Source organism: Felis catus, chromosome A3, assembly GCF_018350175.1.
Source record: "Felis catus isolate Fca126 chromosome A3, F.catus_Fca126_mat1.0, whole genome shotgun sequence".
NCBI lineage: Eukaryota > Metazoa > Chordata > Mammalia > Carnivora > Felidae > Felis > Felis catus.
Genome location: NC_058370.1, coordinates 114,909,110 through 114,930,906, shown reverse-complemented (window position 1 = coordinate 114,930,906; position 21,797 = coordinate 114,909,110). Strand labels below are relative to the sequence as shown.

Sequence of the window (21,797 nt, the reverse complement as noted above, 5' to 3'; positions counted from 1 at the left end):
GCAGGTGGGGGACACCTGCTCGCTGAAGGCACAAGACCGGCGTAACTCAAGCATCCAGAACAACGTGCAAAACCTGAGATCCGAACACTTGGGATTGGATCTCAGCTCTAAAATTTACTCGTCGGTAATGTGGGTCAGCTCCTTGAAATCTGCCCAATTTCATCCAAACTTTTTCTGAAAGGGCTGAGGTGGTTTATCACATGATGCAAGCAAATACTTCCTGGAAGTAGATTCCCACCCAGCTGGAGAATTTAGGGGAGCATTCTCAGCTTCTGTCTACTCAGCCACAATCAGAGGTGTCAGGTGCTTGGGGTAGGGTGAGGGAACAGGGTGGGGGCTGTTTCCTTTGGGTTTTGTTCTAATTGAAAACAACAAAATAGAATGGACGGGGTGGCTTTCCTTCCCCCCCACCCCCGCCAACCCTACACCGTCAGCTGTTGTGAGCCGCCAATGGTCCTGGGTGTGTGAATGCCGCTAGCAAATGGGGAACCCGGGGGCTAGTCTGGAGTTAGTTGTGAACAGTCAACAGCTGGACCCCTGCCTCCTCTCTGGGGGTGTCTACCTCTGGCTTTCCCCCCAACGATGAAAGGTAGTCTAAGACTACATTTGGCTCAATCTCTCATCCACTTGCTGATAGCTTCGGCCAAGTTCAGGAACAAGGTGGGCAGGAGGCTCCATCTTGCCAACCTCAGGGGTAAAGACTGAGGCACACAGCATGTGTTTCCAAGAGTGACCCGCAGGCCCCCTTCCCCAGAAGCACCTTTGGGGCTCCATCCCAGCCCTACTGAGTCGGAATCTCTGAGAGCAGTGCCCAGGAAACTGCATTTTTAACAAACACCCCACATAGCGCTAAGCACTAGAGTTTGGGGTGCACCGGATCTTCAGCAGAGGACAGACTAGCGCATCTGCCTCGTGACAAAAGGCCCCATGACCTCAGCCTTGAGGGCTCCTGAACAGGGACTCACCGCCACAGACTTGACCTGCTTCCCAGCAAACCAGCGCAGCTGCTCCAAAACACCTTTGAACACCTCTGTTTGGTGGGCAGGAAGGTTGGCGACTGCATCGAGCAGCGTCTTTTCCACAAAGCTCAAGGGACACGAGGCTCCGAAGGAGATACCTGGGAACACATGCGCAGAAAAACAGCGATTCCCTTCACAGTTCAGAAAACACTTGGACACACAGCCCCTACCATGCTTTACTGGTACCTGAGTGACGATGAACCAGCTCTCACATCCTTATAGGGATGAGGAAATTAACGCCCAGAGAGGTGAAGGGACTTGCCCCATGCCACCCAGCTGATACACCAGCCAGGACTCAACCACAGCCCTCTTGATCCTACAACCAGCATGCTCTCTTCTCTAAACCAGTGGTTCTCATCTCAATACAATCAGATCTCTGAGGGAGAAGTCCTGTTTCTTTATTAAAGTACCCAAGACCTCCCAGCACTGACGCCCTCCCCCTGTGAGCGATTCTAATGTGGAGCCAGGATTGAGAATGACTGTGGAGAATCTCACAGCCCCCCTCGCCCCCTGGCAGTCTGCCACAGATGCTCAGTGGAGGAAGGCAATGAAGGGCGTCCCTGCTCCCCACGCAAGCCAGCTCCAGGAGAAGCAGGTGGCAGCGCAGCCAAAGGAGAGGCTCTCCTGGCACTGGCCACCCCTCCCAAGGGACCCATCCCCAGCTTCCCAGCCTTCCGTGGGCTCAGGGCAAACCCCTCCTTACCCTCAGGTCCATGCTCCACTGAATTCAGCTCAGGGATCCAGGCTGGGCAGACCATCTTAGGAAACAGCATATTCTTAAATTTCATCTCAATGCCTCGAGAAAAACAAGAAACCCGAAGTTAACAGGCTACTACCAGGTGGGCTTCGCATTGTTCCCACCACGCACACAGGACCTATGACATATTCACGATCGCATCATGCTCTGTGGGTGTCTTAGGACTGGCAGGTGCAGGAGATAAGATGTGGGGTTCAGTACGGTTTCCACAATATCAGCCGGCAAACTGTGTCTTCCTCTCCCTCCCCCCAAAAATCCTAGTGGAATTCAGATGAGATGAAATTCTTTTTTGCCTTTTGATTTCTTTTATCACCCAGAGAAGCTTCCTTTTTTTTTAATTTAGCTTTCTGACTCTGTGCTTGGACCTTCAACACCTTCAGATTTTCTGCTCTTCACTAAGGAGAGCCTGCTTGATCCTGTCATACACACTTCGCACACATGGAACCACCATAGGCCCTGCTGACGTGTCTTTTAGTGTTAAATGAGGTGAAATGTGAATTAACCTGTGTGTGTGAGGGTGTGTCTGTGAGTGGGCAGGGGTGGGGGATAGTAGATGAAGCCGCAGCATGCTAAAATATGTCAAGAACCCATGTAAGCACTTTACATGTTTTAACTCATTAAATCCTCACAATAGCCTTGGGAGATACTGTGATTTTCAGTTTATAGGAAGAGAAACTGAGGCACAGGAAGGTGAGGCTCTTGCCCACATTACACAGCTAAGAACAGACAATTCTTAGAGTTGGGGTCCTAATAACACGAAAGTCTAACATTCAGACAAAAAGGAAAATCGTCTGAGAGAGAAAACATCAAATCTGCCTCCTGGTCCCCGACATCTGCCTGAGCAGGACTTTGCAGGACCACACGTCTCTACCGGCCTTCTGTCAAGTTAGAAAGGTCTGTGAGCAGACGCCCCTCTGTTCTGTTCCTGAGACCTGGTTAGCTCTGCACCTCCCAGCCCCTCCCACAGACCTACAGATGGGAAGGTTCAAAAAGAAATGTCTGCCCATCCTCCCCACCCTCTCGGGGGCTATTCAGAGTGTCTGATGGGTGGCCAGGCTTTGCGGAATCTGGCCTGTTTGAATACCGGTTCCCAGGATAAAGACTGCAGACAGAGGCCATCCATGGCCTGTCTTGACAAGGTTCTCTCTATGCCCAGCTTCTCCAGCACCCTACCCTGGCTGTCAGTGGTTACACTGCTGCGTGTATGTATAAGGGAGAAGGGGTGAGGCAGAGGGAGTGGTCGTAAGAAATTCCCTCTCACTTGGAGCTCATGAAATTTTTATGGATTCCCTTCTATTAGAATCTAACTGGATCCAGGATGTTAGGTGACCCATGACACGGAACATGTCACATGTCAAAGGAGATCAAAGACTCTTCCAGACAGTTGTCCTCCACTTTAACTCGTGCTGCCCTGGACCCCAGGGCCACAGCTATGTAGACCCTCAGGACCACATCGCCTGAGGCACATCTCACGTGTCCACGTTACTGCAGCTGGGGTCTCTGTACCACACCTGTGCTCACGGGGCCGGGGCTGCATCTGTACTCTGCTAGCTTAGAGCCAAGCCAGGCCCTCCTCTCTGTGTCCTCAGATCCAACAAAAACCCAGGACCCAGGGGACTCTTTCCAGAACAATAGCCAGGAGTCTCCCACAGGATGGTTGTGGCGGCTTAAAAGTATGTCGATTGCCCCGAAACCAGAGGTCCTCTAAGACCTTGCCTAGGCCACGATCCTCTCCTTGGAGCCTCCCTGGGCTTGGGAGCCAGCAAAGGAGAAAAGGGCCAAGCCAGCTCCAGGAACGGATGGACATTAGCAGCGACCTGGGCACCTCTGCTTCCATCCCTTCGAGCATGGGGGAAGAGAGCTACACATCCCTCAGCCACCCTGGCCCATTCACGTATTGTGAGCTTCACGTCCAAGGTGGTGGCAGGAACAGGGCTGGTGGCCACAGTCGTGGGCAACACAGACACAGTCACATTGGCACATCTCTCCTTTGCCTTTACCACATCACCCCCCAGAAAAAGTGGGGGACAAGAGAATGTCATTTCTGGAACCCCTAGCATCTGTCACTGGCCTAGAACCTTACTTCCACTGCTCCCCCCTCACTTCCACTGGGAGGTACTCCAGAGAACGAACAAAGACACTGATCTGGGTAGCCCAGCTCCTCCCACAGTTCCCGGCACATAGCTGGCACCCGACGTGTTTCCGGAGAGCGGTCAGTAAGGATCTCATCCAATACTCAGAACAGCCCTTTGAGGAGGTGTTATTCCCCCCTATATACAATGGGAACCAGGGCCAGGGGAGGAAAAGCAAGTTTTCTGAGGACACACAGCCAGCGTGGGGTTGCCCAGGCAGACTGGCCCACTGCAGGCTGCAGGCCGGACCCGCGCTCACCGATCTCCGTGTTCCCCACCACCAGCTTGGCCTCGGGGTCCTGAGCTTTGAGGTCCAGCAGCTCCTGCAGGGTTGAGGCCTGGATCCAGGTCACTCGCTCGCCTTCAAAACGCAACTGCTTCTGAGGAGTATCTTTCAGCCTCTGGAAAATGTAGTTTCTTGCCACACAGTCTCCTTCCTACGGCCATTCCCTGATGAATTTAGGTCCCCAAAGGGGTCTAGTCTTCTACTGATTCGTTCAATACTGAATTCAGAACGAGGATCCAGGTCCGGGGAGAAGGGAGGCGAACTTGCACGTACTGAGGCAGGGAGGACGTGGCACACACATGATCTCACTTAGGCTTTAGGAGACCTCCGGGGAGGAAGCATCGTTAGCCCCACCTTTTACAGGTGCAGGACGAACCTGAGGACCCAGGAGGTTATGGGACCTTCACCTGCCACCAGGTGACCTGGACTGTTCTGACCAAAAGCCCAGGTTCAGTGCAGTGCCCCCTGCCCCACCCCCGCTGCCCCCAGCAGGTGCAGTGGACAAGGTGTGGGGGGGACGAGGTAGCAAAGGAAGGGGTGTCAGGAGGGAACGCAGCAGAGGCTGGTTCTAGTGTGTGAGGGGTGACCTGGGGCTGGGCGATAGAAACTCCAAATCAAACTGACAGTTTGCTCAAGGTTACACGATCCAGAGAAAGGTGTGCCGGTGGCCTGCCCCAAAGCCCTTCCTTCTGTCCCACTGGACTCAACAGGCTGTCTTCATGTGCTCAACACCCCCCAGGGAATCTGCACTCGGGAACTTAGAGAGAGGCACGATACTTTCCTTGCCATGAATGTGGGAGCGAAGAAGCAGAATCGTCACGGTGGGAGGGTGGGTGTGAGAGTGTCCTTAAACCAGAGCAGCAAGCCATGCATTGTGCCCTCTGAGTACAGCTTTGCTTCTTGGTTGTTGGTTTGTAAAATAATGGACTGCTTGCAAGGAGGAGAATGGGTGCTAAGGGACTTACTTTTACATTCGACGTAGCCAGGTCAGCAGATGCTTCTGGAGCACCTGTTACTCTACACAGGGTCCTGGAGGGATCCACTCTCTGTGCTCAGAGTGACATGTGTGCGACAAGGGTGGGTCCCTTTGGGAGTATGTGACAGAGGGACTTGACCTCCAGTGTCAGAAGGAGAAAGGAAAACCCAAAGGACAAGGACACAAAGGTCCCCATTGGTATGAATAAAGTGGTCTCCAGGGGCTCATGGCACAGAATTAGCGGGGCCTCTCCGCGGGGCATCACCTACCAGCAACTCTGGGGGGAAGATGGGCTCCTGGGTGGGATCCAGGGGCGTGAACTCCTCCGGGTTGAATAGAGATGGCGAGAGAGTGATCTGCTGGGAAAGGGAACAGATGAGTGATACCTCATCTCCTCCTCTAAACACCTGTATGATCTACCCAATCCTTTGTCCAAGCGAGCTTGTTTGCACCTCCCCACCCCCACCCCAGGAGGCTTGGTGGGGGGCCTTGCTGCTCCTGGGAAGCAGGAACAAGGATGTCTCGCCAGAGGCCCCGGGGCTAATGTGCACATTCACACCCCCCCCCACCCGCTCAGGGTGGGCATCAACGTTTCCTCTTCTGGCCGCACTGCTGAGGTTGTGAAGAGAGTCCGCTGCTCCTTGGATCTGAGATTGGCCCCCAGGCTTCCAGGGAAAGGAGCTCCCACTCACCTTGTGGTCTGTCTTCTGGTTCATGCAACAGTTCAGGTCGTTCCCACTTCCTCCGCAGCACCCACCATCCTACAAAGATGACAGATATTCACACAGAAATATTTGCAAAGAGTTTTCACAGAAGCTAAAGACCCTGGATCTTGAATATTCAACGAAATTGAGGCCTGCTGCTGTGCCAGCATCGGTAGAAACAGCCGCCAGCCGCTCCCATTCCACTGACCTCTGCGCAGACGGAAGACCTCTGCTCTAACCACTCTCCCTTTCTTGGTTGATGGAGACTAAGTCACTCATGACTAGACAAGTAAGATCTCTCCTGGAAGCACCAGGAAATTTTGAGAAAATGTCTCTATTAAAGCTAAGTCCTACTCTACCAAAACATATCTTTAGGTCCATTTTCCCCCTTCATTCTCTGGGCCCCCAAGAGCCTCTACTTCTACATCAGTCAAGCTCTGAGGGGGCCCGGATGGCCTCTTTCCAGGCTGGGGTCTGGTGGAGCTCCTTCAAAGCATGTCTGGGCCCAGTGTTGGGTTCAAAGAGGTGTCCAGCCAGTGTGCCAGATGACCTCACGAAAGCTAGACATACTTCCTTCCTCACTGTGATCCTATGCTTGAGGATGGGTACAGGTCTGATGACCCATCACCCTGGGGAAAGACTAGCTCAAGATCTTTCAGGGTGCCAGGGGCAGGGCACAGGGTAGAGCTCCCAGAACGAAGGAAATGAGGGTGGGGAAGGGGTGGGTCCACCTGAGTGATCCGTCCTAAGAAGACGGGAGTCTCAGCTCAGGACCTGGGAGACACTCTGGAATCATGGAACCATGCTCAGAGGCAAAGGTGGGAGAAACTCCCACCCCGGGCACGCCTCCAAGGCAGCCAGTTCCTACAGCAGCAGGTCTGGGGTGGCCCTTCTGCACTTGAATCATGGGAAACACCATTCTGTGCTGCCAGTTCCCAAAGGATGAGTCACACCCCACTAGTGGGCCCAGGAAAGTCCCCACAGGGCCACGGAGGCTGAAAGTATGGCCTTTAAGAAAGTGCTGTTAGACCTGTCACCAACAGAGAACCCTGCCCTGGCCTCAGTCCCTGCACGTGCTGCCCCGTGCACAGCCGCCTTCTGCACAGCCTTGCCTTGGACGTCACAGTGCTGTCTCCTCTGGACCCTCCCACCACGGCCTTGCCTTTTCCTCTGGAAGAAGTAAATGTCCCTGTAGTGTCTCTTCTCAGCTGTCTTCCTGGAGAGGGGTGATGCAGGAGAATCACCAGGCCCTAACCAAAGCGAGGGAACCTGCATACAGCAAGCCATCGGCCTCACTCACCCGGTGCTTGGCGGGGGAAGGACATATTTCACCAAAGTACCCTTTCCGGATGAAGTGTCAGCTCATTCTTCCTGACATTGTTCTTCTTGATAATCCATTGCCATGGCCATGACATAAATTACTGGGATGTACAATAATGTGTCACTCCCTCAATGTCTAATGTCAATGAGGTTGGATAAGGCTGGGTTTTTCTCCCCTGGAGAGATTTCTCCTTTTCTCAGCGTACTAGACTACTAGGCTCGTGCTCGTTTTACTGTTCCTCCATTTCCTTCCCTGCTGCTAGATGGACAGTGCCATTTCTTGCTGTGAACAGTGTGCCTCCTTCCGGCAAATCCTCCTCACTTACCTAATGTGTGCTATGGGCATGAAAATGAGGTAGGCAGGTTTGTTAGAACTGTGGGTAAAGTCAGAGTTCAAAGGCTCTGAATAAGACCTTGGGGACGGGGGTCTCCAACGAGTAGTGTGCATGAGCTTCTGAGCACACCCTGTGTGCGAGTCATTTGGGGAGCTCAGGCCACTCAGCTCTACACCGCCTGGCAGCTGGTCGAGGACCATTTCAACGATGACAAAACTCCAACCCTGAGAAGGGACATAACCATCTACTACACTCAAAAGCCCTTCACTTTTTCAGAAAGTAGGAGGGCTGATAAGATTGTAGCTCTTTGAGAAGCCTCTTAAGAAATAAATACGTGGGCGAGATTAACAATCCTTGGCTCTCAGGGAAGCTTGAGCAATTTATGTAGATCAATTATTGCGTGATAGAAGAAATACTTAATATTTAAGATGTGCCAGGCACTGTTTAAGGGCTTTACAAGAAGTACTTTCCACAAACACTATAAGAATCATTATAGGCATTATTATAATTTTGTAATATTATTATAATTATATATGTATTATTACAACGTTATAATATTGTATGTGCCATTATAATCCCCATTTGAGAAACAAGGAAATTGCCCAGGGTCATACATCGGGTAAGTGAAAGACTAGGATTTGAACCCAGGTCTGCAGACTCCAAGACTGGAGGAGTCTTTGGATCTTTTTCATTTAAATCCGCACCTCCTTGCTCTTTGTCATCAAACGCCTTCAGCAGAGTGGGCTGCCCTCCCTCCCATAGGCTCTGTCTGTGTCTCCACTCTTTGTGGTCATCTGGATACAATATCCTTTTTCTAATGTAGCACCCCGAAAGGTCAGTGAAAGGCATCTGACTCTGCTCCCAACCCAAAATTAAATTGAGATGAGACGGTTTGATTGGGGTCAGAGTCAACTCGACCCTGTTGGGGGGTCAGGTAGAAGCTGGGAGAGAAGCCAAGAAGGGAGAGGCCAGCCCTCTGCCCCCCTCCCCTGGCAGATGGCAGGTGTGTGTCGTGTTTATGTAATCAGGGCCCGCGAGCCAGCCCCAGACTTCTCCCTTGGAGGTGTACGAACACTGCAGGGATTCACACTGTCTGGAGATCTCATTAGCAGGTTTATAGGCCCCGCAGAGTGCCAACCACGGAAAGCAGCTCGGAGAGGAAGGAGGAGAGGCGCAGCTGCGGGGTGGGCTGGGTTGTTACTTAACACCAGGGCTCAGCACCTGGCCACAAGAGCACTGTCAGGCCCAAACGCCCTGGAGGAAATTAGCCTTGGGCATCGTGCCTCTTCCAGGAACAAGCCTTCCCTGGAAGGGAAGTCCTCGTGCTACTGACGTGGACTGAACAAAGACAACAGAGTCCAACGCAGGTAGATCCACCAGCTGGCCGTCCCCCCTTTTCCTCTTCCTCCAGGGGCCCTTGGACCCTGCCAACTGGGATTTTGGAGTGTCACTGCTTGAGGAGCTGTCCCAGAGCCCCCACTTACCCTGGCGAAGGTCCGGAAGCCCTGGAGGATGGGTCTGTAGCCTGTGCAGCGACACAGGTTTCCTGTGGGCCAAGGGACAAAGCTGCATTGTCAGCACAGGCACCGGGGGCAGGTGAGGGGCCTGTGACTTTAGATCCTGGCTCAGTTGAATACTCACTTTACATATTCTGTTGTCTCTGCCTGGAACACCCTGTCCTCCTCCTCGTATTTCTGACTTCAAAACATCTATCACTTCTTCCAGGAAGCCTTCCTACACTGCCCAGACCGAATCAGGTGTCTTCTGAGCGCTCCCCTGGTGTCTGGTCATGGCCTTCTCAATGAGTTTATCAAACTACATTATAATCTCTCTTCCCATTCAGACTGCAAACTCCGTGAGCGTAGAAACCATCTTTCATCCCCTGGGACATCCCTGTGTCCCTTGTACCTTGTATAGTGCCTGACATATGATAGGACTCAATACAACTGATTGAGTCGATGATGAATTGAAATGGTGAAAGGATGCAAGTCTTCTCTGTTCAATTCAGAGGCACAGACACCATGCCCAGGGTCCTGGGCCCATTCACAAAAGGCCAAGTGGGAAGCCAGTTCCTGCCCAAGGCTCAGAATCACAGCCACCTTCCTCATTAAGTGGCCTTTCCAGGATCCTGTCTAATAAAAGCTGAGAAGAATGGAAGCCACATGACTAGCCTCTGTGGAGTTTTCCACAGGATCTCCTCCTGTGCCAACCAGGCAGTGCCACCCCATCCGAGCGCTGAAGGACACCTCAGGAAGATGAACTACTAAGGCAGGAGACCCAGGAGGTCTCCAGACCATGTGAGTGTTCTTCAAACTCAGAGAGGGCTAAGCTCCCAGCAGACCATAGCCACCACACTGGGGTACCTGAGCCTTTCCTCCAAAAGGCAGTGCCCCATCTCCCAACCCATTCCTGGCTGACACTCTGGCCCTTCCCTAACCTCCGCAAAGCCCCAGCTGCTATTCGACCCCTTAGGCTGTGCCTCCAGGCCCGTACCTTGGAAGGCATCCTCGATCTCCTCAATGGTGGGCTCAGGCTGGTTCCGGAGCAGCGTGTACATGCTCATGACGATGCCAGGGGTGCAGAACCCGCACTGGGAGCCATGGCTTTTGGCAATTCTCTCCTAAAAGGGACAGACCACGTAGACATATGCATTGGCACAAACGCTCTCAGGCTCTCTAGATGACCCAGCTGAAGCCAGTCCACGTCGACAGGTGGCATGGGGTAGCAGTCACTGCACAAAGTCAGTCTTAGTGCCGACTGTGGCCTTGGCCAGGTTACCAACCCTCTCGGGAGCCATAGGCCCCTCATCTGTATCATGATGACCACCCTAGTACTTATCTCTGGGGCTGTGGTGAGGATTTAATGACATAATTCACATGACACCCTTGACATTATCATACTTGGCACATAACAGGTAGTCGACCAATGCTAGTTATTCACAGAAAAGCCTCTTCAAAGAAAAGTGACCAGTAGAACCGGAAGGACTTCTCACCCTCCATTCTCTGCATTGGACACAGGACGAAGCAGGCCCAGAGTTTTAAAAGATTTAGCCAAAATCGCACCAGGTGAATGGAAGAGCTGTGTCATATTCTTTTAATGCACTAGCCTGCAATCCAACTCAATCAGCCTTTTAAAAACATTTTTTATGTTTATTTACTTTTCAGAGACAGAGACAGAGTGTGAGCAGGGGAGGGTCAGAGAGAGAGGGACACACAGAATCCGAAGCAGGCTCCAGGCTTTGAGCTGTCTGCACAGAGCCCGACACAGGCTTGGGATCTCGAACCCAAGAACTGTGAGATCATGACCCGAGCCAAGGTCAGAGGCTTAACCGACTGAGCCATCCCGGCACCCCTCAATCAGTGTTTATTAAGAACGAGATGAACGTGGGCGCCAACTTGGAAGTAGGAGGAATTCGAGCAAAGCGTAGTGTCATAGGAACCACAAGAAAAAAGCCAATGGAAAAGCAGAAGTGAATCTGGCTCTACAACTTACTTGGGGCCAAAATAAGTGCATTGGGAATAAGAATCTGTACCATTGGAAATGAGGGTTTTGGCTGATTATCCAGATATGATCCCTGTGGTTCAACTGTTCTGTCTTTCATCTGCTTGTTTCAAAGCAAATTACAAGCTCAAATTACCCCACTAACATCTCCTGCTGGTTGGAAAAGTTTAATGATTTCCCCCTATTGCTCCCTAAGAAAGGAAGCCATAGAGGTGAACCATTACCCCTGTGACCTCAGGTGACTGGTCAGGACACGCCTCCCCTAGACTACAGCCAGCTTGCTCAGCCAGAGGCCCTGGCCCCACATTCACGTAAAAGTGCCCAAGAAAGGCACGATCTGAGCAACATGTCTCCTAAATGGCCAGTGGGCCTGCCTCTGGTACCTTCTGTGATTATAATGTCCAGAAGACCCCTGCATCAGTTTCCCCACACAAAGAGCTCTGGAAACAATGGCCTTCCCTTCCCACAGTGCTCTGCTGTCATTGCTTTCCACGTTGCCCCAAAGCATTGGATTCTCTCCACAAAACCTCTCAGATTACTGTCCACTCTTTGTACCTAATTTCCATCCACTGCCAGGTGGCCTGATACCATCAGGAAAAAAGCCTCGGTCAGACATTCAGATGCCTCTATTCTCTTCTTAAGCCCATCCTAACCTCCATGTTAGTGAGGATAGAGGCATTGTAGCTCACATCTGTATTTTCTGCAGGCAGGACATGAGAGGAGCCACGGGATTACCATTGGAGGGAGCAGGGAATAGGCAGGCTTCTTAATCAAGAGCACAGAGCTTTTGGAATCTTGAATATGAGATGACAGGGGTTCCCTAAGCACACTCAGGGGGCTTGGTGGGGAGATCCATCACGGCTCCCCCCTCCGGGTCTGGCATGACCCGACTGCCCTGGCCACCAGATCTGGTTGACCTCGTGGTTCCCTCGGGGTCATGCAATGGTCCCAGGAGGGAGCTTTAGGCCTGGGGCCTCGTCTTTCCACCTCATCACCCCAGAGGAGATGGAGAGGTGGCCGGGCCACAGCGCCTCCCGGCCTGACAGTGACACTCAGCCTCACATTCCCAAGAAAGTCTGTAGCCCTGGCCTGAGCTTCTGTTTCCTCCAGTTACCTGCACAGGATGCAGCCTCGACTTGGTGCTTCCTATTCCTTCCACAGTCGTCACGGCAACATGATGCAAAGAGCAGATGGGGGCCAGGCAGGCATTGGCAGAAAAGTGACTGGAGCCCCAGATTAAGGTCATTTCATTGTCCACACAGGCCATCAGAGACTTTGAGTCGCTTTGTGTCATTACTCCCCACTCTACATTACACTCTGGCCTCTTCCACCGCTGTCCTCAAGTCTCCACCCAGGACTCTGGGATAACAACAAAGGAAGCCCCCCCCCCCCCACGCCCCAGGGAGACACGAGCCCCTGCAGGGTCCTATGGAGCATGCATCAGTGCATCCTAGGCCTCCGAGCTGGAGCACGGGCGCCAGGGTCACCCGCAGTCACCTCTTAGCCCGACCCTAGAGGCTGAGTCAAGAGGAAGTTGCCGCAGGTTCCAGGCCCAGCTCATGCTCCTCTCTCTGTAAGACCCTTCCAAAGCCTCTCCAGTTTCAGAAGCTTCAGTCCCTTTTGCTCCCCGGCTCTCAGCTACCTCCTTTTCTCCCATCCTCTGTGGGGAACAGGGAGGGGCAGTCCCCGGGAAACATGAGACACCAGCCCCTTACACAGAGCTTCCTGATATCCATTTCTCTATGAACCCCTCATCCATTTACTCAACATCAGTTACTGAGGGCCAGTCACATGCCAGGCATTCTGCTGAGGGCTGAGGAAATGGAGGTGTGTACGATGCTCTTTAGAAGTCTGTGGTCAACTCAGGAAAATAGAAGCCAGAATAAAGATGCAATCTAAAGAGTTTATAGTAAGTGTTTCAGGAGGGCTGAGCACAGGGCGCTGTGGGACCTGCACAGACAAGGGGTACCCAACCCAACCTTAGGAGGTCAAGGAAGGCTTCCCAGAGGAGGTAATATTTTACCCAGCCCAACAGAGCTAGCAAGAGTAGCCAAGTAGAGAAGGCCTAGAAAAAGGACACTCTAAGACTTGGATAACAACTTATGCAAAGACCAGGAAATCAGTGGGAAGAGAGTGTTAGGAGTCCACAGTTGTCCCAAGGGTGGGATGCTGGTCCCACGAAGGGAGAAAACTAGAGAGGCAAGGTGGGCATACCTTCCTGTGTGGGCCATGAGTGCTAAGCACAGTGATTGGACTTTATCCCATATGCAGTTGAGACCAAGTAAAGGATTTCATAGGATGGGAAATTAATCTGGATCTTAGAAAGGTCTCAGGAGAGCCTGGGTGGCTCAGTCGGTTAAGCCTCTGACTTTGGCTCAGGTTATGATCTTGTAGTTTGTGAGTTTGAGTCCCACGTCGGGCTCTGTGCTGACAGCTCAAGCCTGGAGACTGCTTCGGATTCTGTGTCTCCCTCTCTCTCTGCCCCTCGCCCATCATGCTCTGTCTCTCTCTTTCTCAAAAATAAATAAACATCAAGAAAGGTCTCGTGTGCATGCACACACACACATGCACACACACACTCACAATCTGACCCCTGCATCACAGTCCTTGCATGGACAATCAGTCAGCCGGCAAAGGATACACGATCTTGTTCTGGAAACGATCATACTTGGAAAGCATCACCGTGCAAGCCCCGCAGCCCCCTTCTCCACAGCCCAGCTTGGTCCCGCTCAGCCCCACTGGATGGTCGAGGGTTAAGGAACATGAACTCACAGAAGTATCTTTGCTGGGCCGCTGGGAAGTGCATGTGCAGAGCCAGCCATCGCCCCACATAGGCTCAAGCCCCTCAACCCAAGGAGGTAGCAGACCCACACAGCCTCTGTCTCCAGAAAAGCCTACACTGTACCCCAGAAGGCAGAGAACAGGATCATCCCCACTGCACAGAAGAAAGGTATCAGCGTCCCATCAGACAGCACCCAAGTATTCCCTGGAACTGGGGTCCCACTCCTCTCCAATCCTGGAGATTTTTCTTGACTGCAGGGTCTTCCTGGCATGCTCTTCTAGGCTCCCAACCCTGTGGTCTCACTGGGCCGGTGAATCTGGCACCTCAAAGGCTGAGCATGTGGGGCAGCCCTCACATCATCCTGGCTGGGTATGCAATGAAGCCACTCTGGCGGAAAGAGACTTTGATCTCTTCTGGGACCTTCTGAGTCCCAACTCTTCACCTTGAACCTTTTGGGTTGATGAAGTCCAGGAACCAAAATTAGGGTTGGATGAGGGGCTTTTGAATATCCACCCATAGGCTATGTGAACATAAATTAAAAGGAAGATTCTTTGAGGTTGGGGACTGCTATTGGAGCCATGTCTTACATACACTGGCAGGAATTGATAACTTTGAGTTTGTTAACATGCCTAAGGAATAGGCTATTCTAGAGAACAGCACTTAAAGCTGCCCCTTTGCCTGAGACACACCATCTATGGGCCTGCTTTCCCAGTAGGCTGCAAGCCTCTAAGCCATCCAGCTATCTGCCAAAGAGGGAGGTCATTATCACTGGTCATTTCCCATACTGGCAAGATGAAATTAATAACTAATGATGATATAGTATCTTACACTTGAAAAATACACCCATGGGACCATTTGATCTTCACAATAATTTAGTGAGCAAGTGGGGTAGGAGGTACTATTTCCCCACAGATTAAAACAAAACAAAAGAAACTGAGGCCCAGGACGTAATGTGAGCCCTGCAAGGCAACACAGACCTTCAATTTCCCTTGTGTTAGGGCCTAAACACCATCATCTGACTCCAGATCTGGGGGCTCCTCTTTCACCATGCAGCTACCTCTTTCAAAACACATCTGGGAAATGCTCTTTATGCCCTAAGTTATTCTTCTCACTCATCAGAATATATGTCATTAGCAGCAATTCAGACAATATAGAGGCACATGGAAACCAATGGTAGGAGCCCAAAGTCTAACAAAATCTTGTAGCCTGGGGATCTTTCTGGAAGCTGGGGTAGAGATCAAGACTGGGCTCTTTTCTTTTTCCTTTCCTTTCCTTTCCTTTCCTTTCCTTTCCTTTCCTTTCCTTTCCTTTCCTTCTTTATTTCCCAGAACTCCCAGAAATGAAGTCTCCCCACCAACAGCAAGAAGCCACCTGGCCTTCATGTATGTGAAAACTTTCATTTGGGATTTCATTTAAGATTCAACCTTTAAACTAGCAATTGCTATGATCAGACATTTATGAGAATTTTTGGCCTTTGACACCTTATGAGAAAACTAAATCTGATGTCAACCATCTCTGAGAATGTGCCTCTCTTCTCAGACCTCCCAGGTAGAGAGGCTGGAAATAGACTTCTGTGCAGTCTTCTGAGCCTACTGAGTGATTCCACCTCTGCAAAAGAGCCACCAAGTTCATGTGCTGTGAAACTCCAGACTTGTGCTCTCCAGATGGAAAATCCAGGACAAAGTACACGAGAGCCAGACACCATCCGGTAAGAGGTGAGTGAACTAGAGGTAAGGCCATGGACTTCAGACTTGTTTTTGTAAGAACTGAAAAAATCCTTTGTTGTCCCAGGACATATCACCTGAATGAGCCACTGGACATCCCTGCCTCTGGGGTGAGAGGAGGTCAGGATGAGCATCATCCCGACAACCAACCCTGAATAGTTTCCAGTACGGGTGGGAGGTTAAGAGCCTGGCTCTGGGCTTTAGCCTGGGCTCTGTTAGCATTTGCCCAGAACATGAGCAAGAAGCAGGACCTTCTCATGTGCCAGCCTCACTTCCTCCTCTGTCAAAGGAATGGCTATGGGGATCAGTGAGATCACATATGAAAATCACCTTGAACTCCACCTACTTATAGTAAATGCTCTTTAAATGCCAGCTCCTATCATATTTTTCTCTGTTGTTTCTGTTCTAGGGTCTCAGAATACTTTCCTACCTTGAAAGACCACAAGGTATTAGATGTTACAGAACCCTGCCTTCGCTGAGGGAAGAGGAGCATCCCAAGGGCCCCTCAGGACTCCACTGTCACTTGTCTCCTGGGGCTCACCATCTCCACAACGGATGGCACCTCTATACAGTTCCCCAGTTCAGGCATCCTTTCCCAAAGAACACCCCTTCCTCTGACCTTCCCTCCGCCTTCACAGAGCTGGGAAGATTGCCAGGAAGCCCTCTATGGGTCAGCAGGGATCTCCTGAGGAAGGTCCCCTCCTCAAGGGGAATGGTGGCGAAGCTTAACCAGGGCTAATGAGGGCCATTCACAGCTCTTCATTTTACACGCCCTGGATTAAACCCTGGCATCACTTGAGTCTTACCTGGAAGAGATCTTAAGAAATATCAGGAAGAATCCTCTCAGTGGACAGCAGGTAATTTTACTCCTGGAAGGTTCAGATGACTTCCCAGAGTCACACAGCTACTGAGTGACAGAGCTACAAAGCAGGGGCCCAGAGCCAGACTCTAGGGCTCTGTCCTCCACACTTCACAGCCTCCCACCCATCACTAGAAAGTGACATAAGGCCTAGAGAATGAGTCCCCATCGCCCCCTCCCCCTCCAAAGTCAGGATACATTTTCTTCTCAGGTAGGCCAAAAGGGTTGTTTCTGGGTCTGCATTCTTCTCCACCACCTATAAGAGTAAGAAAAGAAAGAAAAGAAATCCTAGGTATACTTAGCCACTGTCTTGCCCAAGAATCTGTGGAGTTAATAGGGATGTGCTAAATATGTCATGAAAACCAAGGTCTTTTCCTTGATAATTCCACTAGAATGAACATATGAACTACAAGCCGTTCTGTGTACATGCGGATATTCTCCAATTCCAAAATTCTACCTTAGTGCTTTGCTCTGGACCTACCACGGAGGGCTTAGGTATTGCGCCTGCTCTGTTGGGCTGGCCAGGCAGAGCCCCCTTAAAGTCAAACATCTCATTTCCAGCTGTTAGGTCACACCTGTGAATGCCGGGGACAGCTAAGAATGGCAGCATGCAGGTCTCTGGCTATGCCTCCCAGCATGTACATTCTCAGACGGTAGAGAGCCGGTCTGTTGGCCTGTGTTCACAGGGAGTATTGTGTGTGGTGGGCTAGCACAGTCAATAACATTAACACATGTGAGATGTGGAGGAGATCTCAACCCAAAGGCCCACAAATGATGTATTCAACAAGATGAAAATGTGGTCTACAAAGTGAGGTACCAGTTTTCAATGCAAATAGTCTAAGGAAATCCATGACAACCTGTTTCACTACTCACATTCATCATATGTTTTCAAGGGTAATAGGGTTTGGGTGATTGGGATGATTAAAGAGAGAGAATTTGTGACAAGAATTTCTTTCCAGAGAATGGTTCTGTGAGACTTACATCTTCTTAAGCTTGAGGAGAGGAGGTATCTCATGCCTCAAACTTTGTGAGGGGGCTTCCATAGCCCTACATGTGAAGCTAACATACTGCCCTTGTAGAACAGGGGATATAGTGGTCTGCGTATCTAAAAGCTAAAGATAGGCTTACTGAAGAAGAAATGGCAGCATTGGAATTGGTGAGTACTCTCAGAGTTTGGGAAAGCAGAGGATGTGGAGGGTTGCCTGAGGACCTAGTGTAGTCCATGCAGAAGAGAGAAAGTTGGTGTGGAGTTGTTTAAATCATCCCCAGAACGCTGACTGCAGAGGGTGATGGGACCTCCAACAGAGTCTGTGTGGAGTAGTCCTCCCTAAACTGGAGACTGAGGAAGAGCTGCAGGCCAGAGGAAAACACATGCCCGATGTCGTGAGACTTGCAGTTGAATGAATGCTCCCCATGGTGGGAAGCCATCTTAACCAGCACTGATTAGATGAGAACTTTCTTGCTATCCTCACCTCTCTATCCTGAATTGAGACTGTGTATGGAAACTTAGAAATGACCACAGCACTGCTTTATTGATTAGGAGCAACCCAACAAGTCATAAAACTGACAGAATTTGCCCCTTGAAGAAAGTTTAAAGGAAAGTAGAAAAACAAATTAGCTTTCTTTTATTACACCCCACAGATCCAGTTTGTCCAAAGTCCTGGTTACAAGGTGCACACAAGGAGTTATTTCTTTTCTCTCAGAGAAGTTATAAACACACAAATAAAGATCCCTGCCTCCTTTCCTGCAGGAAGAAGCCTCTTAGCTTACTACTTCCCCCCAAATTGTAGCTTCTGCTTATCGTCCAACTCGGCTTTCTTCACATCTGCCCCCTGTTCCGTGCCTTCTGTGCCTTCCCATGTGTTCAAGATAACATCCAAGTTCCTTAGACTGTCTTCCAAGGCCTTTTTCCATTATGTTACTAATCTTCATTTTCAGCCTTTTCTTCTTCTACTCTCCTGACAATATAGTCTTTATACTACAGTGAAACCTCTCCGGCAAAGACTTTTTATATCACTCCAGGCACACTTGGTCCAACCTTCCTTGAATTCCTACAGAGAATGGCTGTGCCACCTCACAGCACGGCTACAGGGTTGCTCCGGTAAACTCCACAGAATTCTCTCTCAACAGGACGCTAGTGGGCATTCTGAAGGACAAACGCTTCGTGGGGATATGAGCTTAGGAAATGCTGGGTTCAGCAGATATCTCTGATAAAATTTAAGCATCAAAACAAATAATAGCTCTAATGGATTATAAAGCATTAAATAAAACTAAAATTACTAGTCCAAAGTGGTAACTGATAAATAAACAGACTGGAGAGAAAGAAAGTTCTTTCTGACAGAAGAGTTCCAACTAATGAATACAGTTAGCCTAATCTTGCAATCAGCACAATAACTACCAAGTCAAGAAACATCAATGGGAGCTAAAACTAGTGGGTGAAAGGTTGATGATCAAGATAGTCTCACAGACTCAGAGGATCTTCTCATGAATTATGGATTTACTCATCCCTAAAGAAGAGCAGAATCTTGTCCTGTCACACACAAACTGATGGCATAACAAATAATAGAATCTTAGAGTAAGACACGGCCTTGGAAGTCACTGAATCCAGGTGCTCACTCGCAAACATTGACTAGAAAAATTCCACAGAAGACGCTTTGTGCGGGTAACCCTTCCAGAAAGCCAACTCTACTGTTTCTTGACACTCTCCAACGCAGCCGCTGAGTGCAACAAAGTTGTTGGAAATGTCAGATGCCAAAGTCTCACAAGCGTCAACAGGGAAGTTTGCCCTGCCTCATGGCTAGCTGCCAGATGCCAGTCCTGAAAAGAAATCTACAGGGAGAGACACACCGAACCCGGAAGAACACGGCTGACCTCATCCTCAGTGCCTCCCGGTGGCACCCCTCAAACTGAATACGACGGTCTTCAGAGCACGGATGTTGCCATGGCTCATGCAATTCCCTTGCTAGTCACGCAAACACATCCTGACAATTTAACCACTACCCGCCCTGTGAAGTACATTCTCGTTCTTGAAAATTACCTCAAACGTCACCCAATCTCTCAACTCAAAAGTGCCAATAGAGCAAAACAGATAAAACTACCCTCGTTTGGAGGGGGTTGGGCACCTTGGACACATTCATCACTCACACCGTCCACATGGCCATTTACAAGATAAAACTATGGCTGTCCTTTTACTGTCCCTCTCATTCCCTACTGGGTTTCCGGAGCAGGCCAGGCTACCCCAGCAGTGGTGGGGGGGAAGGGGATGGGACTAGGCATGTGCTTACACCCCCCCACCCCTCACCTGCAGTGAAATTGGCAAAGATTCATAGCCTTGCTGTGCCTGGAAGACTGGTACCCACATCATAAGGCCCCCTCTGCTCCACAACCCCTACCTTCCCCACGTCCCTATGCACCAGTGCAGGTCACCCAAGGGGCTATTTTATCAAAGTTAGAGACTAGAAACATTTATTGCAATACTGGGGAGGGGGGGAGGAGGAGAGAAACATGCCCCTTATGGGGAGGAAAAAACAAAAAACAAAAAACTGTGGCTTGCCACAAGGTGTCAGTAAATGTCCTCACAAGTTAGCTGTCATATTTACATATGTGAAATATCTGAATCAAAGGCTACATCTTCTATCCCGGTATTAGCAAGAAACCAAGTTCCTGCTCCTTCTCTCAGTAAAGACAACAACGAAAGCCTCAGGATGTATTGGAATAAACACAAAGACAGAGGCATGGTGGGTGACCTCCAGTCCCACCCAGGACCCTGTGCCCTTTTCCGGCTTTGTGCCAGGGTCTCTGCTGCTGCAGAGTCGCTGGCAACTCAGACCGCTCTTCTCGCCTGCCTCCCCCCACTCCTTTGCCCCTCATGTGTTTTGACTGTGTTCTAGCTCTGAGAAGGTTTTCTCTCCCCAGTGTTACCCCAAATGTAGCAAGGCTTTGGAGAGAGAGAGAGAAAGAGAATAGGAGAGAGAGAACAGGCCTCTTCCAAAGGACAAACTTCCATTCAGGGGAGCAGAGAAGCCAGACCAAAGGCCAGCTGGATCTTACCTTTTTGCCATTCACAAAGAAAACCAACTCATCCGCTGTCATTGTTACGGGATGGGGTGTGGGCCCCTGCCTCCAGGTGCTTCGCTCCCAAGAGGCACCAGCAGGTATGGCCCCTTGACAACTTGGAAACTACAGCTCCCAATAAAATGAAACCTGGCCAGCCAATGGGAAGAAACCAGCCTAGAGCCTCAGGGCACAGGGTGTTCTTGGCAAAAGCTACCCGTTTATATAATCAAGAAAAATGCAAACACTCCTACATGGTAAATCGCCCTCCCCACACCTGTGTCAAAGAGCACAGCGGAAGGCCAGTGCAGAAACCGGGGAGGGGAGGGCCTTGCCGCCAGGTGACCTGCTGTCATTAGCACTGCCCTCATGGAACCTGCTTCTCCCTACCGCCGCAGCCACAGAAGGAAGAAGGGCCATGCACAGAGCCACGGCAGTAGAAATGACCCACACCCTCCATGTCCACACTTGTCATTTTACCATTCAGGTTTACAGCAACCCAGACTCAGCACTTAGACAAAGGACTCATTCTCCCACAGCCTGGAGGACCACAGGGGTCACAAGCCACAGAGCCCAGTGATCCAGAAGCAAAACCTAGCATTGGACCTCAGCATTGTCCTCAGAACTCAGCTGGTTTCATCCTGTAAATGGGTATATGCATGACCCCAAGAGCTGAGTGCCTGAGAGGCAAATGATACGTTTTAGCAGTACTTGGTAAGTTTGCCAAGAACCCAAATATTTCCAACTATTGCACCTGTATTCTCAACAGCACAACAAAAATCATCCTGATAACAAACCATTTTTGAAGTTTTTCTTTTGTTTATTTCTCTCAGGGAAAGGCCTCTCATTGGCTCCCAGAGTAACTCCTAAGAATATTTCAAAATATCAACAATAAACCAATATCGATATCAATAAGTTAAAACAGCCACACCATAGAGGCACAGGCCAACTTAACACAGAGCTGAAAGCCTTCTCCCATCCAGTATGAATTTCTGGTGTGAACACACCTGAACGTCACCCACTTGGACACCGCCATAGGCTCTCTGTGGTCAGCACCCACCTGTGCCTTCCAGCTCACACACGTGCACACACACGAGTGTTCCCGCCCGTCTTCTTCAGTCCTCTAACAACGCACGTGGCCACTCAGCCAGCCTCTCTGAAGGAGGTCACTTCCCCTGAGCCCCTCGCAGGCTACCTGGAGGAAGAAAGGAGGATCAGGCAGAAGTAGTCCGTGTAGCAACAGCTCACTGAAACCGCAGACTGCCAGGACATTGTCAACACAATGCCCTCTTGCTCCACAGACTTTATTTAAGCAGGAGATGAAATCTCACTTGTAGGGTGACCAAGCG

At 50.5% G+C, this 21,797-nt stretch overlaps 1 protein-coding gene across 3 annotated transcripts in view; it reads right to left on the bottom strand.

Moving 5' to 3' along the window:
* Window positions 1-20,595, bottom strand: part of LOC109496736 (xanthine dehydrogenase/oxidase-like) — a 61,239-nt gene extending 40,644 nt beyond the window's left edge. The window contains exons 1-11 of one of the 3 annotated variants that reach the window (XM_045054719.1): window positions 20,446-20,594; window positions 16,594-16,651; window positions 13,672-13,768; window positions 12,145-12,253; window positions 10,023-10,149; window positions 9,014-9,075; window positions 5,863-5,931; window positions 5,440-5,529; window positions 4,168-4,309; window positions 1,723-1,815; window positions 966-1,117 (exon numbers count right to left, since the gene is read on the bottom strand). In XM_045054719.1, coding sequence (XP_044910654.1) covers window positions 966-1,117; window positions 1,723-1,815; window positions 4,168-4,309; window positions 5,440-5,529; window positions 5,863-5,931; window positions 9,014-9,075; window positions 10,023-10,149; window positions 12,145-12,253; window positions 13,672-13,768; window positions 16,594-16,651; window positions 20,446-20,487 — 1,041 coding nt within the window. In that variant the 5' untranslated portion in view covers window positions 20,488-20,594. Of the gene's footprint in view, window positions 1-965; window positions 1,118-1,722; window positions 1,816-4,167; window positions 4,310-5,439; window positions 5,530-5,862; window positions 5,932-9,013; window positions 9,076-10,022; window positions 10,150-12,144; window positions 12,254-13,671; window positions 13,769-16,593; window positions 16,652-20,445 lie in introns of all 3 variants that reach the window. The other 2 variants (XM_045054720.1, XR_006595843.1) reach the window with 2 other exon arrangements.
* Between the last annotated feature and the right edge of the window lie 1,202 nt (window positions 20,596-21,797).